The sequence below is a fragment of the Anas platyrhynchos genome, chromosome 1 (genome assembly GCF_047663525.1).
Source record: "Anas platyrhynchos isolate ZD024472 breed Pekin duck chromosome 1, IASCAAS_PekinDuck_T2T, whole genome shotgun sequence".
NCBI classification, from domain to species: domain Eukaryota; kingdom Metazoa; phylum Chordata; class Aves; order Anseriformes; family Anatidae; genus Anas; species Anas platyrhynchos.
In genome coordinates this window covers 201,320,937-201,337,012 of record NC_092587.1, presented here as the reverse complement: position 1 = coordinate 201,337,012, position 16,076 = coordinate 201,320,937, and the positions used below count along the sequence as shown (strand labels likewise).

The following is a 16,076-nucleotide window of genomic DNA, read 5'->3' as shown; positions in this document are numbered from 1 at the left end:
ACAGGCCAGCTGATCCTAGGAGGATGCAGTCCTGCTGCTCTCTTTTTCTGCGTGTTTTCACCAATAATGTTTTCTCTGCAGCCCAAATTCTGCTCCCAAGTTTAGTTCCGTGAGAAGGATTAAACGAATCCAACAGTTCAGTACTGCCAAAAGAGAGAGATCCAAGTCCAGCTTGGTGCTTGCACCATGTTTGTGCTGGCTCTGGCCTTCTCTAGGCCTCTGACTCAGTTCAGGTGAGTCAAACTAATTCAAGGGGAAGAAACAAAACAAACAAAGGCAGGCTTTGCTGCTGGGACAGTGAGAGAACCAGCTACAGAAGAGGCAGATGCGCACTACAGTTCCCTAGAGGCAGCAGCAGGATTGTACAGCTAAGGCTAGGGAGAAGAAGGAACCCTACAGCACAAGGTCTTGAATCAAGTTTAGTAAATGCTTTCCTGCTAGTTGCAACACCACTGTTTGCAGTTACACCTTAATTTTTGTGAAAAACAGGAATGCCAGTAGCACCTGTGTCTCTCAGTAGGGTGGGCTCTACAGTGCTAACAGCAGGAGAGAAGCAAAGCTAGTGTTCCTCTCCTGAGGCAACAGCTGCAAGGAAGCAAGCACCTGGACAGATTTTGTTTGTTTGTGAAACGTTCAGCTTTTCCATGCAATGACTCTTCAGGACAGAGCTGTTCCCTAAGGCAGTCTCTGATCAAAGCAACCGGATGACTTCTCTGAACGCAAGTTGCAGGTTATTAAATTAATGCCAAATTTCTAGAAATAGTTGTTTGTTTAAAAAAAGCAAAAAGTATCATTATTGTGTTTAAATACAATATTCAAGGGAAAGGAAACATGGAGATTTATCTCTACACAGCAAGCCTTGCAGTCTGTATCACTTCCACATCACTTCTTGAATTTGCAGTAGAAATCCGTGACGTGGAATAACAATATATTTTCCAAAAGTAATTGTCTTATTTACAAACGTGTTCAAGTTCTCATAACTCAAGTGTGCGATATTGGATGGAAGCAGAAAGCAGCTTTTTGCAATCGAGGATCTCCTGGAGCAGGTACCATCACCTCTTTTGAGGACTAAACCCTGTCCAGTTGTTTTTGGTTTTTTTTCTGTAACAACACCAGGAATAAAAACACTCCTGGCAGTTCACGCTCCATACTGAAATCCATTTGTGTCAGTGAAAGACCCGATTACTTGAACTCATACCTGGAAATCTTGTTCAACTTCATACAAGCTGTTAAGAAGTGGAGTCAATGATTTTTCCTGCAGCTCCTCATCGCTGTCTTGAGGCTTCCCGTCCTCTGTTTCAGACTGAATCTTTGGAGAGGATTTTCTCTTTTGACAGGGCACTGCAGCACTTTTGAGGCTTTCCTCTCCATCTGTCTTTGCTTTTAAAAGAGAATAATAATGTGCATGTAACTGTTAAAACTTTACGAAGATCAGAATTAGTACTCAGTATGAGCAGTGCCTGCAATCTTTACTGTGGCTTGGCCAGTGCCATGCCATAAAAGCTTGGCAGGATTTTTAATTGGCAATCCAAGCCAAATGTTGGTTTTTCTCACTGAGTTTTCTATGTTTATTTCTGCTCACAACTTCTGATCAAGAGCAGGGACTGAAATTGACTGGAATTAAGAAGTGATGGGCCTATGGGACAGGGAAAAAATAGCTTTTATTAGTTCAGCTTATATCCTGCATAGCCATGAATAGCTAAAAACAGGAAAACAGCAAAAACTTTTATTTCTATATCAGCGTATGTATCTCTATGCACACATATGCAAGTTTCTGAGACACAGCTAGTCTACCTGTAACTCCCCTGCACTGCTCACATTTGCTGTTGAACAATTCTTGTGATGGTAGACAGTTCTGGACATGGGCTGTCAAGTTTTATGTTGGTCTGGGACAGTGACTCGATCCCAGCTTACTGGAACAAGAGATACTTAACTAGGTGAAGGTACAGCACAGGTAACAGCCGAACTGTTCAAACACGAATATAATTCCAAACTCTTAGTCAATGTTTGCTGGTGCCTGGTGGTTCCCCAAAGGTCCATACATGGCTGGAACTGATCAGAACTTCTCAGATTCACAATTTCAACAGACTTTTTCACATATTCACAACTTCAATTTCTGCAACTTACCTTTTCAATTTAATTTAGTCTCTCTTTTTTTCTCTCTTCCTTCTGCTCACAAAAAGATGCAAATGAAAATGTGATACTAAGGTATCCATACAAACCACTCTGAGTGGTAAACACACCAACGTGGTTCTTTCTTTCCTAACAGGATATATTATTCCTGGGCATGCCTACCAGGGTATATTCGGCCCAGAGTTCAGTGCTGCTGACCAAGATTTTCAGTTCAGGCTGAGCTCCACGCATCTTCATCTGCTGTCACTAGGGATTCATTTAAAATTAATTTTGGGGTGCCTCAATGTGCTGAATGACTGCAAGGTGTGTGCACATGTGAAGTAAAAGCCAGCGTGTCCTCTCTGGGACACGATATGATAACAAAGTCATGATGACACGGATCAGGTAAGAACTGATTAAGATATGAAGCATCTTTGTGAAAGGTGGCTGATCCTACTGACCACGCTCCTGGCTAGCTGTATAAAGGTAACTGCATTTAACAACCTCAACACTGATTTCAATTTTCAAACTATTACAGACGGTGTTGTCTCCTCCTAACCCAAACTCCAGTTTGTCATTATTGTAGTGGGAAATTAAGTGCTCACCATGTAAAACAGGCAGTTCAGGAAAACCTTAAGCAATAAAAAGTTTTTCAACGTTCAGTGACTGATCAGTTCTTACAAGCTGCTGCCACGTGCATTACCTGAGTACTCTCTGGGCTCTACTGCTTTAATTTCATCCTGGGAGAATTCACCTTGCAAGCCAGCCGCCTGAGTAAGACACAAATGCCTATAAAATTAAGAAAACAACAACACCAAAAGTGAAACTCACATTAGAGGTCTGACTTTTCTCTCTAAATCACCCTGTGCAATCTTTTGGGGTGGGGAGAGAGTGCCTTTTCTGAAAGCCATTTGCTGCTTAACCACAAAGGCAGGATGGTGCAATGGTTCAAAAATGCAACGGAGGCAGCCAGGTAGCTTAGTGGCTCTATGCTGCTCTTTTTTGTTCTCAGAGCTTTAGTTCAACTATGTCCATGAGACTAAAAGAAAACAAATGTTATAGTCTCCAGTCAGGCCAAGATTCAAACCGCAGCTGGCAGCTCTTTCTTAAAAGCAGTCCAAAGTTTGGAGAGGAGAGAAAAATGTTCACTTCTGACTTAAGACACTGAACTTTTTTGTGCAATAGGGCTGAAATCACTGAGCTGGCACTAGGGAAAGAAGAGGAGGCATTCCCATTGTTACTCTGTGCTTTTGATATCATTGGTGATGACATTTTGCAGCTAAATTAATCATTCTCTGGGAAACAAGTTCAATTATTTCAATACAAAAGGAACTAATACTATAGACACCTCTACAAAGAGACACATCCCAAGGCCTCTTCCTTACTTCAGCTCAGTACTACATGCCATCTGTTTCACTGGAGGTTGCAAAACCCCATATATTTGCATATTAATCCTCACATCCTTTAAAAATTTGCTAACAATAAAGGAAAAATCTATTACTCAGCACTTGGTCTGAGACAATTACGACAGAAAGAAATTATTTCCAGGCCCCAGTTGTGTCTCCATCAGAAGAAAGAGAGTGTGGCTGGGTCTTTGTAGGTTACTAAAAAAAAACCAAACAGCTTCTTCCCTGAATTTTGGTATTTAGGACGTTACATGTCACCGTCATCCTTCAAAGATACAAGTCCCCCATGTAGCCAAATTCTGCCTCCCCACAACTAGAAAATTACTTTGTTTTTGTTGTTTGAGAGCCCCAATAGCTTTAGAGGCAGGAGTAGGCATTGTTTTTAAAAGTCATAATCATTTCTGAGTCTGCAAAGGCATAATTTTACCTGGGTACTTTCAGATTCCGAAGTTTGCCATCAATCAGATTTGTCACTAAATTTATATTTTCTTCTTCTAGAAGCTGAATAGAGGCTTTCAAATCTCTCACTTCCTTTCGGTACACTTTAACCTTTTGGCAATAAAAAAAAAAAAAAAGTAATTTTAGTGGGACTATACACAGATTGGAAAGCTTTCCTAGTAAAATAGTCAATAATGTATTCCTAGGAAAAAAGCCCTGACAGCAGACTCTTCTCGTGTGGCCAAACAGTTCTGGGAGAGAGAAACTCTGGATCTTGCATTTTTTTCAGTTTCACACCAGACCGTTAAGAGAGAAAAACCTTTGCAGAGACAAATTCGGGCTCTTGCTGAGCAAGTGTTCCTTTTCTAATTCCATAAAACCTTCTTACCCGGAATTAGTGATGCTTTCAGTCCAGGTTAGCCACAACATTGTCTAAACCCCAGGTTTTACTTTCTCTTGGACTGGTAGTCACCCCGTATTGCAATAAAGTTATATTAACAACAGGATACCAGCTACTCAGTTCCCACAGTTTCTCTTCATTTTCCTGAAGAACAAGCAAGTTCTTACCTCCTCCACTGTGAAGTGGAAAGCACTATGGGATGGAAACCTCCCCCAAAATCATAGCTTTAAACACATGTATGAAAACAGTACTCAGTGACCTGAATGCTTCTGTTGTCACCTAGGCCAAATTCACCCAGCTATAATCATCCAAATATGCAGTGAAAAGCTACTTCCCGTTTCTCCCAGGGGTTAAAAAAGGTGAAAATGGCAAGTCATTAACCAGTAAGGGAATGTGTCTTGGCATAATAAGGTGATGCAGCTTTGTATCCTGTTGGTGTGACACAGTAACCTTGGAAAATTGTGACTGTATTCTTCAAATTCATTCAAATGTTGAGGTAATTATTTTAGGTCTGTGTTGGTAACTCATTTTTCAGTTCAGTGTCGAAACTGGAAAAAAAAAAATTTGGACTGGGACAAAACTGAAATCTTTATCTCCCTAAAACAATATACTGGAAGAGTCTGTCAGCTCCATATAAACATCAGCCTGGAGGAAAACATTCCATCTGTGTAAGAAAAGCCAAGGAAATGAATGGATGAATTCAGAGGATTGGAGAAGTCAGTGATAATAGTTTTGTTTTCCACAATAATTCAGAGCACTAACTCGTACCATAGGAAACTAATAACAAAAGAAGCTAATGCATAACACTGCAAACTTCTAGCTGAGAGGAAAGAAACCCACAGCCCTCAAGTCTGAGAAGAGGGCCTGTCAGCACGAAAGACTACTCCAGATTGGATCTCCTCTGTTGACACTGCCTAATAATGTGTAAAATTTGTGAGACAGAAGAAGGGAAGGGAGTCCTCCAGCTTTATATATGCATTCCGTGATAGGACGATTAAATTCAAGCTCCTGCATGTTCATATACAGATTAAAACACTCGTTCCCTTCTGCTGACCACTACCTCATTGCCTCAAAAGCTGTGGTGCCTCAAACTAGTAGGTAGAAGGGAGAAACTGTCGGGTTTGTTGATCTGGCACTGAAAAACTGTAAATCCATTTATTAATTTCCCCCAAAATCCTGCTCAGTTCTAAACTGTGAGCTTGCAGTGATGGGGAAGGGCATTTCCTTCCTCCAGTCTCTTGTTTAGATTTGATTGCAACGAAGAATCTGCATTGACTGGAATAACACAATATCAAACTTTAACCATGGAAAAATCAATTTCATTAATTTGTCTCACAAAAAGGGTTTTCCTGGACACAAAAAGTTACATATATCCAATATTTAACTCTAAGTTGCCATTAAAGAACAATATAAGAGCTATCAAGGAACCAATTACAACTTTCTGCAATTTTGATTTTCCTCTCTTTGGTGTCCTAATCTCCAGGGTTTCTTTATTATCTCCCATTTAAAAATGCCCAAAGCCCCCTTCTCCAAAACTCTTTTCATCTCTCCCATTAAAGTCTTCGGAATCTGGTCACTGGAGACAGCCATGATTTTAGGCCACTGCATTTCAAACCTGAGCTGCCATGATAAACTGAGAGCAAGTGATCCTCTTACCTTTTCTTTCAGCCACTCGTTCTCTTCAATTTCTCTGATGCTGCTTTTGTCTAAGTATCTTACAGCACTCTGGGAAAACACAATTTAAGACCATCTCTGAAAGCAGGACTTTGACAGTGCTGTATACTAAAAAGAACCTTCTGCTCTTTAGCAGGAAATAATTAAGAAACATCCACAAGACAGCCTGTAACATCCCCTGAGGGATTACGAGCAGATTTAGCCCACAGCGCCAGCTGTTTCTTCTCCATCACCCAGCCCAGTGTGCTTTATATACAACAAGCAATTTACCAGTATTTTATAGTTTCCTATATTTGAGTTAGCAAATTTTCTTTTTTGTCTATCAATTTCTGCTGAGTTCCCACTACTGTTCAAATTTTCCTGTTTGCAAGGTATCAAATCTTTTGCTATTAAAAAAAAAGACAAGCCAAATCACAACTGAGGCAGCACTGATCTATGACAAGTGACAGAAACACGGAGAGCTCTGTGCTAATGAGCCATCACTGCTATTTAATTATTGATGTCAGTGAGAGGAAAGGAACAACTGGGAGGGAAGATACCAACGCAGATCACTGTAATCATGAAGTCCTTTAGATTAGGTTCTCACACGACATGTTTTTTTGATCTCTATGTAAACATAAAAATTAAAATGACAGCAAAGGTGACATGTTTTTGAACAAGTACTACCTGTGCCCCTGTTTCCCACAACTCCTCTTCTAAAATGCCCCATATCTACTCACTGATGGTCTTATACTAAAAAAAAAAGGTTATGTCATTAGTAATAAGCTAAGCCATATTCAGTAAGAGTACTACCGGATTATTTTGCTCTCACTTTGTTAGAAAAGTTCCACGTCTTAATTCCAGTTAAGATTAATGCAGAGTACGTAAATCATAGCTATGATGCAGTTGGTATTTTGAAAAAAGACAGAAGGGATACCTCTTGCGCCTGTTCCTTACTTTTCTTCGTGTACAGCTCAACTAGTCTGTCATTTTCTTCTTTCACTGCTTTCAAAGCCTTTCTATAATATTCTTCAAAGAAAAAAAAAACAAAAAACAAAAAACAGACATCATTATGTAACATCAATGTCTTCTGACACCAATTAGATACATGACACGTTGTTCCTAAGGAGGAACTTGTCAGCCACCCCCCCCACATGCACTGAATCCTGTCCCATGGAGCATCTAACTTGTCCATAGAAAATGTCCTCCTAAACCCAAAGGACAGTAGAGTTAACTAAAAAACTAGAAATCTGAAGTAGCTTGCAATTTTCTGCTGGTAACTACAACAGCTACTAAACTGAGTAGTTCTCCGCTAAGATATTTGTATCTTACCACTACATTTTGACTCTCTTAATAGCACTGCTCCCGGAGTTATGCAAGAGATGTGCTTAGAAAGCTTAGGCTTTAGATATAGAAGCATATTAGATCATTTTATGGCAGCATTTTTTCAGTTATCATTATACTGGACCTAATAAATTTTCTGACTTATCTAAGCTTTCCAGGAGGGTTCCAACTTGACAACAGGACAAAACAGAGAAGGTGGCAATTGCCTCAGTTATTTGCTTTCATTGTGGTCCTTATTTAGAAAGTATGTCTTGTATCTAACTGAATGGCTTTGACTTCAAGTTCTGTTCTCTTGCTGTTTAATTATTTCATCCTTCCCTTCAGTTGTTTTTGTGCTGTACTAAATAGCCCGGCGCTGCTTGGTATGTTCTCCTTGTGAAAGAATTAATGAGATTGTAGCAAATTTCTTTGAAGGAAGGCAATTCACACTTGTTCCAGAAGCTTGAAATTCTGCCTAGCTCTGCACTTGTGTTGCAGACAGTCTGCTGCTGACCTGGCTGTAAATGAGTGTCTGGTCATGGACCCGCTGTGGAATCAAAGGCAGTCAAATAAGAAAGGTGCATTAGTTGTGCATTAGTTCCTAATTTAGCATGGTGGAACCTGGCCTACCTTAATCAATCCGCCATCTGGACTTGGCAGAATGAAGTGGGAAGTGCTTACATACTGTAATTAAATCACCTCTTCATTCTTTCAGACAGCAAAACAATCTGAGATGTATTGGGAGACTAAGCAAAGGAGGAACTGTTCAGACATGCTCGTTTTTTTCTAGGGAGGATATTTACCCTCAGTCTCACTGCAGCATTGTTTTCCGCAGACCTCATGTAAATGTTAGGCTTTCTTTTGCTGCCTCTACCCTCCAGTGATTTTGTTTAAAATGTCCACACCACAAAAGCTATGCCAGTGTCAGGTACCTAAAAAAAACAGGAACCTCCCTACCTGTGCTTATTCCCTGAGCCTGTTAGAAGGGTGAGAGCTGAACAAGCCCAATTTGCTGCAGCATCACACTGAGAATTTGTTGGATGTAAATTCTGTATAGACAGTACTCCCCAGCCACAAGTTTGATTTCAGGAAGCTGGGTAAAAAGTATGCTAACATCCCGTGCTGGCAGCATCATTTTGCAGGATGTTAATTAGGCAACTGCTGTAGGTACCTCTGTGACAGCCTCTCTACAAACACACTTCTGTTTAGTCACACATTTTTGGCTCTGTAGCCCCTGCTATGCAGGAGGTCAGACTGAATGTTGCTATTGGATCGTTCTGGCATTCTATATAAGAGCCTATTCTCTTTCCGTATACCAGCAGCTGTATAGCAAAAGTTTTCAACTGATTGAGAACAGGGAAAGCACACAATGCAAAACACCGACCTCTCTTTGAATACAGATCTTGATCTCTGATGGGCTGGCTATCTGGCAACGCAGAAAGTGTAATGCAGATCTTAATCGTGATAAAATATGTTTCACAAGACAAAAAAAGATAGCTGGCTGGCTCGTATCCGCAGTAGCTGGTGCCTGGTAATGGTTGGCACGGAATATAGGGAGACTGTCAGAGCAGTGTCACTGCCTGTTACTACCAGCTGCTTGGCTGGAGTCATGCATACTGAGAGGGTCGTAAAGGGAGAAAACCAGGACATCCTTCTCCTGTTAGCGGCACGGGTTACATACCAGCAAAACATTTACATGATTTTAAAATAGTGCAGTAGTAAAGAGATCTAATGGGTTCGTAAAGCACTCGGCACCAGAATACATGAGCTCTTAAATTAATTCCCCTGTTGTGTCAGTGTTGAAACGGTTCCCAGGATCTGTGTATGTCTGTGCTGGCAGTTTTGCAGGGCCTCACGCATGAGACTATGCAACCAGGAGGCCAAGTTCAAACCACTGGCTGTACAGCTCCCTCTAGTCCTGAATTTAAACCAGCGTGCTCGATTCAAAGGATGGTGTTCCAAGAATGAGCTCATACCACGAGCCTGTCAAAGAAGTTTTCAACATGCAAAGTGCTTCAAGCGTGACGAGAAGCAACGAGAGCAGAGTCAACATTTTCAAATAGGAGTGCTAAGGGAGCCATGTGTGTAGGAGATCTAAACACGCATAAACCTATTAAAAAAAACCAAACTTCTGGCCGTCACAGCAACATTTTTAAAAAACAGGTTGCCTGTGTTTTACAAGAAAATAGTCAGAAGAGAAGGTTATCAATTTCTTTAAATGCTCATCATTTCTGTAACTTTATTAATTTTGTTAACAAAGTGACTTTCATGGAGATAGCGTTCTGTCTTATAGGAGGATTACGCAGCCCTGCTTAGGCACACAGTTTTGAAAAGTTGTCAGCAATGACTATAACTTGGCCTCAAACTAAGTTTATAATTTAATTAATTAATGCAAGTAATGTGCATTACACTAGCTGTAAACTGACCTGTAGCCCTGTGAAGGTCATCTTTGACTTCCTGGATGTTTTTTTCCAGATTCTTAATCTTGTTGGCGTGTATTTTACTTCCCACGTTTTTGTACTCCAACCAGTAATCCCTCTCACTCTGCTTTGCTGAAAGTCGTTGGTCAGTTTCTTCCATTCGGGAGCGCAGGTCTAGTGAAATGAGGGCACCAGAAGACAAGTTTGTTACCAATTTCTTGAGCTGATAGTTCATAATTCTTATGAGTTCTTCAATTTCTTTAAAAAGGCACTTTCTGTGAGATTAGGGAAAGAGAGGGGACTCTTCTGCATTACAGCACACTACAACATGATGACACAGTGTCAAGGGCCACCATCATTGCTGAAAACAGCCAGATCTTATTCTGCCAAGGAGACAACAGTGCTCACTGGCATTTTGCAAGTAAAGACACGTGATTTCACTCTGATTGAGAATCACGGGGATGGCAGCCGCAGCTTTCTACAACCAAACCCAGTCATTTTGGCTGCCATCATTTTTAATTTTTTTTATCTTCCAGTGGAGCCAGTGTATAAAGCTTCCATGAATTTCAATAGAATGGAAAATATGAAGCCTCTGTACTTGCACAGTAATACATGTCACGTGGAAGGAATAAAACAGTCTAATATACCAGGTCTGTTTCTATAAAAGACCCACTTCTTTTGAATTTTAATTTGACTTAAATAACAGATTTACTTATAGGTTCTCCACAATTAAATTCAGGGAGGAAAAGCTGTATGCTTTTTATGTAACAAAGACACTGAATCTCTATTTAAATTGCAAAGAAGTATTTAATTCCAAGCATGTAAAGTACAAACCATGCTTCTGCAACTCACAAGGTACCTTTCAGAAGCTGTTCTTTGTCCTTAGTGTACTGCCATATGGCTTGCAGTGACTCTTCCACGTCATCCCTAGTTACAACCGCCTTTTCATCTTGCTCTTTCTCCTTTTCTTCTATTTTTCTGAGTATATGCCTGATGTGTGCCTGCTGTTCTTCCTTCAGACGGTTGTTCTATGAGAGTTGGAAGGGCTTATATTGAAATATTTTCAAATTGGTTCTCAAAGTTACAAATTTAAGCAACGAAGAAAAGTCAGATCTGTACCGGTGCCAGGACACACTGCAAAACCACTCAGCTATTCTTCATGTTTTGAAAAGGACGGAGGGGAGAGGAGATCCGCAAGTCTCAGAAGTTTCTCAATAACTTCAAGTCCATTACCACAAGGAAATGAGAAACAAATGACTGCCCTACTCGGTGCAGCACATGAATAGCCTTCCATTGCCTGGAAAGAAAGCTCCTGGTGGGTAAATAACATTGTTCCCATTCACAAGTTATTTAGTTCTTCACTTCAACATTCTTCATGACAATTTACCACCTTCATGTGGAAATGTCATCAATCAAGTCACTTGCCTATAACCACAGCAGAGAGAGTTGCCAAAGCTGGAATTAGTTATACCTACCAATTCCACAACTGTGATTGTGTCCCCTTGCCATCAACCTTGTAAGTGACACTCAAATGAAATTACTGACTGTGTATGTTTGCTCCCAAAGAACACCAAGGAGGAGCAAACAACCACACCAACCAAACTGCAACAATAATAATGCAGTAGAGAGTCTCAAACATTCCCCACTTTCAAAAGGATTAACTGTAAACTGCTTGGAAACATTAAGCAGGAAACAAAGAAGGGAGCCCGAAGAGCTGCAGCCCAAAGAGAAGGGACCCCAAATAGCACTACGAGAATGCCCTGAAGTACTTTGTACCGTCTAAAGTATGAAGAAGTCCTTGAGGGACCATGAAGTCTTCAAGTCTGAAACGAACACCAAACAGATGGGTATTTTTTAAAGCAAAGGAACAACCAGGCATGGGAAGGACATAGAGAGGTTGGTTGTTTAATGTTTAACTGCTCTGGGAAGTGCAAGAGGCAGCATTATTTGATCACCTGATCCAGTTTAAGCATTTTTGAGAGATTTTAATTCCTTTCATTAAATGACTTTATATATATAGTCAAATATATATATTTCAAAGCCCACTGGTCTCATTTCTCAGGTGCCATACTTAGACCGTTATGTATACGTGTCACTCAGGTGGGATTATAACCTTTATCTTAACAAGGTTATTTAACTTTGTTTAAAAAATAATCCTCGGTAACGCAATGTTAACCAACAAGAAAGGGTCTCTTCATCAAGCAGTGCCAAAAATTAAAGCTAGACAACAGTGTGACGCTCTTTTTTTTTGTTCATTTTTGATTGCAATTAAATTTGAAAGAATAATTAAACTCTCACAATTTGTGACAATCTGAAACTGCAATTTCATTACCTCGGAAGTGAACCACAGAAGGTCAGCAAACCTGTATACGTAGTCAGATCTGCTAATACTACCAACGAAAATCAGATAATGCTGTTTCTTCTTCTTTATGCTGAAGCTGTATTCTTTACCTCCTTGAGGAATATTTGCAGGATTGTTTGAGAAAGCAAATCTGAACATATTACAGTAAAGTTACCTAGTGAAAGGTGGGCAGAGTAATAGTAAATACGTAGGTAGTTACTGAGTACTTCATATAGATTGGAAATCACCTTCACTGAACTCACTTTAACTAAACTCCTGTGCCCAAATCTGCATTTCTATTCCTGCATCTCTTTTTTTTTTTTTTGCATGGTTGTATTTACAACACCTACGTTTAGAACAACTTTTAACTTCTCACCTTATGAAGTGATTCACTAACTCTAGTTTAACTGACTCCAACAGACTCACTGCAATGTCTAGTCATAGTAAATGTAGTACTTGGATTAAAAAAAAAAAAAAACAAAATTGAATCTGTGAGTTAAAATACCATGTATAAAATGTGGTGGGAGGAAGAAATATGGTAGGAGAAGGATGTACAGTCACTTACTCTTTCATGATATTCTTTGTTCTTCTCTTCCACTTGTTTCAGGTTACACAAAACCTGATCAATTGCTGCTTCTTTGGTTTCAATTCTGTGGGGAAAGAATAAAGAAAGAGAAATCCTTTCAAAAGCAAGAAAAAGGAATGTTTAAGCTAGATGAGACATCAGTGTGACTTGGATGTATTTTTTGTATGATATTGATTCATTAATTTGGGGCTACTCACGGCACAGAAAGAAATGCCTTCCCATATAGATCTGGACCTTCGTGTCAGTTTGGATCTTGTGCTGATAGTGAGAAGCAGACTCCCTGCTTACTCCATCCCTTTGGCTACCAGAGTGGCTACTAGAGAGGAAGAAGCAGGTTCTTTCCTTTCTGACTGTGGCTCAGATAACCTATTGTCCACATCTCTTTTAAGATAAGATAATTTGTGCTCTATAAATAATTATTACTCATCACTCACTATATAGGAAGCCTAGACAGCTCACTAAGAGATAGGCCAGGTGAATCCCAAACTGGAGCCTTAAATGGCATCCAGTTCTTCCAAAATTTTGATTTGGTGAGCCTTCAACTGCTTTTTTCACCAAGAACTTAAGTTTACTGTAAGAACTTGTTAAATAACTCTAAGAAGTGCTAAGGGAATGGGGAATGCAGTAGTTCTGTAAGTAAATCTACACATTTTTTCCAAAGAACTAGCACACTGCTTTCACAATTTTCATAGACCACTTGTGATTCTCTTTGCCCCAGATGCTGAAGAAATGTTTTTTTCTAATGATCTCTCTTCTAGAATGAGAAATGTTGGACTGGAAATGGTGTCTTTTTGCAAAGTTCTCTGTAATCTTCCTACATCTTCCTGAAATTCATTCACCATGCAGCACAATAGACGTGGTACAATTATCACAGTATCTTTTACTGTTTCAACTGTTATTGTTTCTTTTTTGTTTGTTTGTTTAGTTTTGTTTTGTCTCTACCAAAATATATATATTTAAAAGAATGTCACATTTTCCTGGCTAAAATTGGATCACTCTGGGAGTGAGTCATGTAAGTTGGAGGTTACTAGATTTGCCTGCTCTGCTCTCAGTGTGCTCCAAGGTGTGCTTCAGGTTTCCCACTAAGTACAAGGATATTAGTTAGAGGGGCTACATGGAGGGACATGGAGGTGATGGCTACGGCAAAAATACATTACTTATCAGACAAAGGTGACAGCTTGAACAAGACCAAGAACAGCCACACACTGTGATCTCCTAAATCACCTGCCACATTAAACAATTTTCGTGTTTTGAATACTGATGCAGATCTTAATTTCTGCTACTTTAAGATTTTCCATGAAGTGGAATTATATATGTCACTTTGTTAATGTCAAAAATACCTATGAGAAGAACAAATATATGCTATTTTGTCTACTACACGTTGGAACTTTCCTCTGAAGATTATTTCCATGGTATTTGTCAGATTCAGGAAGCCACAGAACAGCTAGATTGATGATTCCTTTGGTACTATTTTTCTCAGCTCTGCATGCTAGTTGAAATATTTCATCCTCTACCAAAAAAAAAAACAACAAAGCCTCTCCTCTCTGGTATCATAATAGTTTTGTCAGTCATCTATACGATGTTACTAGGGTAAGTAATTCACAGGACTGCTGTTCCAATCCAATCCCAAACTAGAGAACAGTACTGAAAATACAAAATAATAAACTCACTGTTAACAGCAGCCATTCTTTCTTCAATGTGCAAAATAAAATGCGGGAGTGGAAGTTAAATAAATATTCTATGCTTGAAAATTCCTAAGGAAGAATGTGAAGGACATTTGCTTGTATTATTAGGCTGCTTTGCACAATACAGCAGTACAGAGAAGTTATAGATGACAGAGACAAGGAAAGTATCAGAGAAAGAGAGGTAAGGAGAGAGCAAAGTAGGAGGGGGAGAGAGGGAAGGAGAAAGACAGAAAGAAAACTATTTTTTTTTCCTTTTTCCTCTACTATTGTTTCAGAAACTAAACATCATGTGTCAGTACAACACATTGCAGAGGAAGACTCTTCAGATAAATGAGTTGTTTGCTTGGATATCTGAATAAGCACAACAATAACTTTACCAGAAACCAGTTTTTCCCCTCAGCCTAGTAATACAGTTTGCTTATTTCTAAGCAAAATATTTTTCTTGGCATTTTTTTGGAAGATATTGTTTGTGATAGGATTCAGCTAAACTTGGTCTGTTTCACTGTGGAAGTTTGTATTCTGTTATAAACTGAATTTGTATTTCAGTTACAAACTGAAACAGAAAACCCCACATCCTGTAAACTCCTATAGGTGTCACCAGAACTGCACGTGGTTGCTCTTCCATTTGCTCACCCTGCTTTTCATTCCTACACTGAGGTAGGGCTCCTTGCTCCTTAAAAACTGATTGTAATTGTTGTATGCTGAGGTTTTTCCCTTTCAAATTCTTTCTCTGATAAAAATCACAGAGCTTAATTTTAGTCCTTTCAATCATCTTCCCAAGAGATTGGAGATCAAATCAACTGGACTATTACATAACTTCCTGGAATATTCCCCTTACCTCTTTCTGTTCTCTGCTTGATTTTAGAAAAGCTTTAAAGTTCTTCTCCATTATTTTCAAAGTCAAAAAGTTGGTCAAAATCAATTTTTCCTCCCTGTGTAAGCTTACAATGAGATTTTTCCTGTGATCCTCTATAAAACCATGATTTTAAACACTGAGGTAAGAAGTTGAGGGTAGAGTTACTATTACGTGAGTAAGGTTCCTGTTTTGGGTCCACAGTTTTATCACTTAGTTTGTGCAATGTATATGGAGTCTGTCCTGGCACTAAGCACCTACATCCGCCGTTAGAAGCTGAGGACAGTGCTTTGCTCAGCTGTGCTTCTGACAACTACTGTTTGGAAAATAATTTCTAGGTTATTTGGCTGTGTGGGGACTCTGAGAACTAATAAGGTCCATGGTTTGTTTTGTTATAATTTTATAGTTCTATCATGACTGATCCTGTTTCCTTTGGATCAACATAAGTAAATAACAGAAAGCAGTGACTGGTTGTTCCTGATAAAAAGCTTGCTCCAAGCTAATTTTAATAATGCTCTTCAGTATTGTTAAAAAAACTCTTGCGTTAGGTAGAGCACAATGAGAACATGACTTGGAAATATGTATTGGTGCAGCAGAGGAGCCTGAGTTCAGTGAAATAAGACATTGCATCAGATACTGGTTGTAGCAGGGTTTTCTTTTCCTGCTATACAGGTAACTTACTGGCAAGAACTTTTCATACAAGACGTGGGACTGAAAAATGGTGATGGCTTTTCTTCGGACGATTCCCTACAGTGAGGGTCATTTTAGAGATTTTGGAACAGTCTGGAGCAGCTCAGAACCTCTGCATAAAGACAGGATTTTATTCTGAAGGTCGACTGCACATAGCACTTTCCTTTGT

General features: G+C 39.5%; 1 protein-coding gene across 6 annotated transcripts in view; it reads right to left on the bottom strand.

Annotated features, from left to right (window-relative positions):
* CCDC83 (coiled-coil domain containing 83) overlaps positions 1-16,076 on the bottom strand; it is a 45,859-nt gene that overhangs the window by 422 nt on the left and 29,361 nt on the right. For all 6 annotated transcript variants that reach the window (XM_038177557.2, XM_072032849.1, XM_072032847.1 and 3 more), the window contains 8 exons: positions 12,659-12,743; positions 10,612-10,780; positions 9,759-9,926; positions 6,947-7,038; positions 6,013-6,081; positions 3,946-4,067; positions 2,816-2,901; positions 1,199-1,380 (listed from right to left, as the gene is read on the bottom strand). In XM_038177557.2, coding sequence (XP_038033485.2) covers positions 1,199-1,380; positions 2,816-2,901; positions 3,946-4,067; positions 6,013-6,081; positions 6,947-7,038; positions 9,759-9,926; positions 10,612-10,780; positions 12,659-12,743 — 973 coding nt within the window. The remainder of the gene's footprint in view (positions 1-1,198; positions 1,381-2,815; positions 2,902-3,945; positions 4,068-6,012; positions 6,082-6,946; positions 7,039-9,758; positions 9,927-10,611; positions 10,781-12,658; positions 12,744-16,076) is intronic.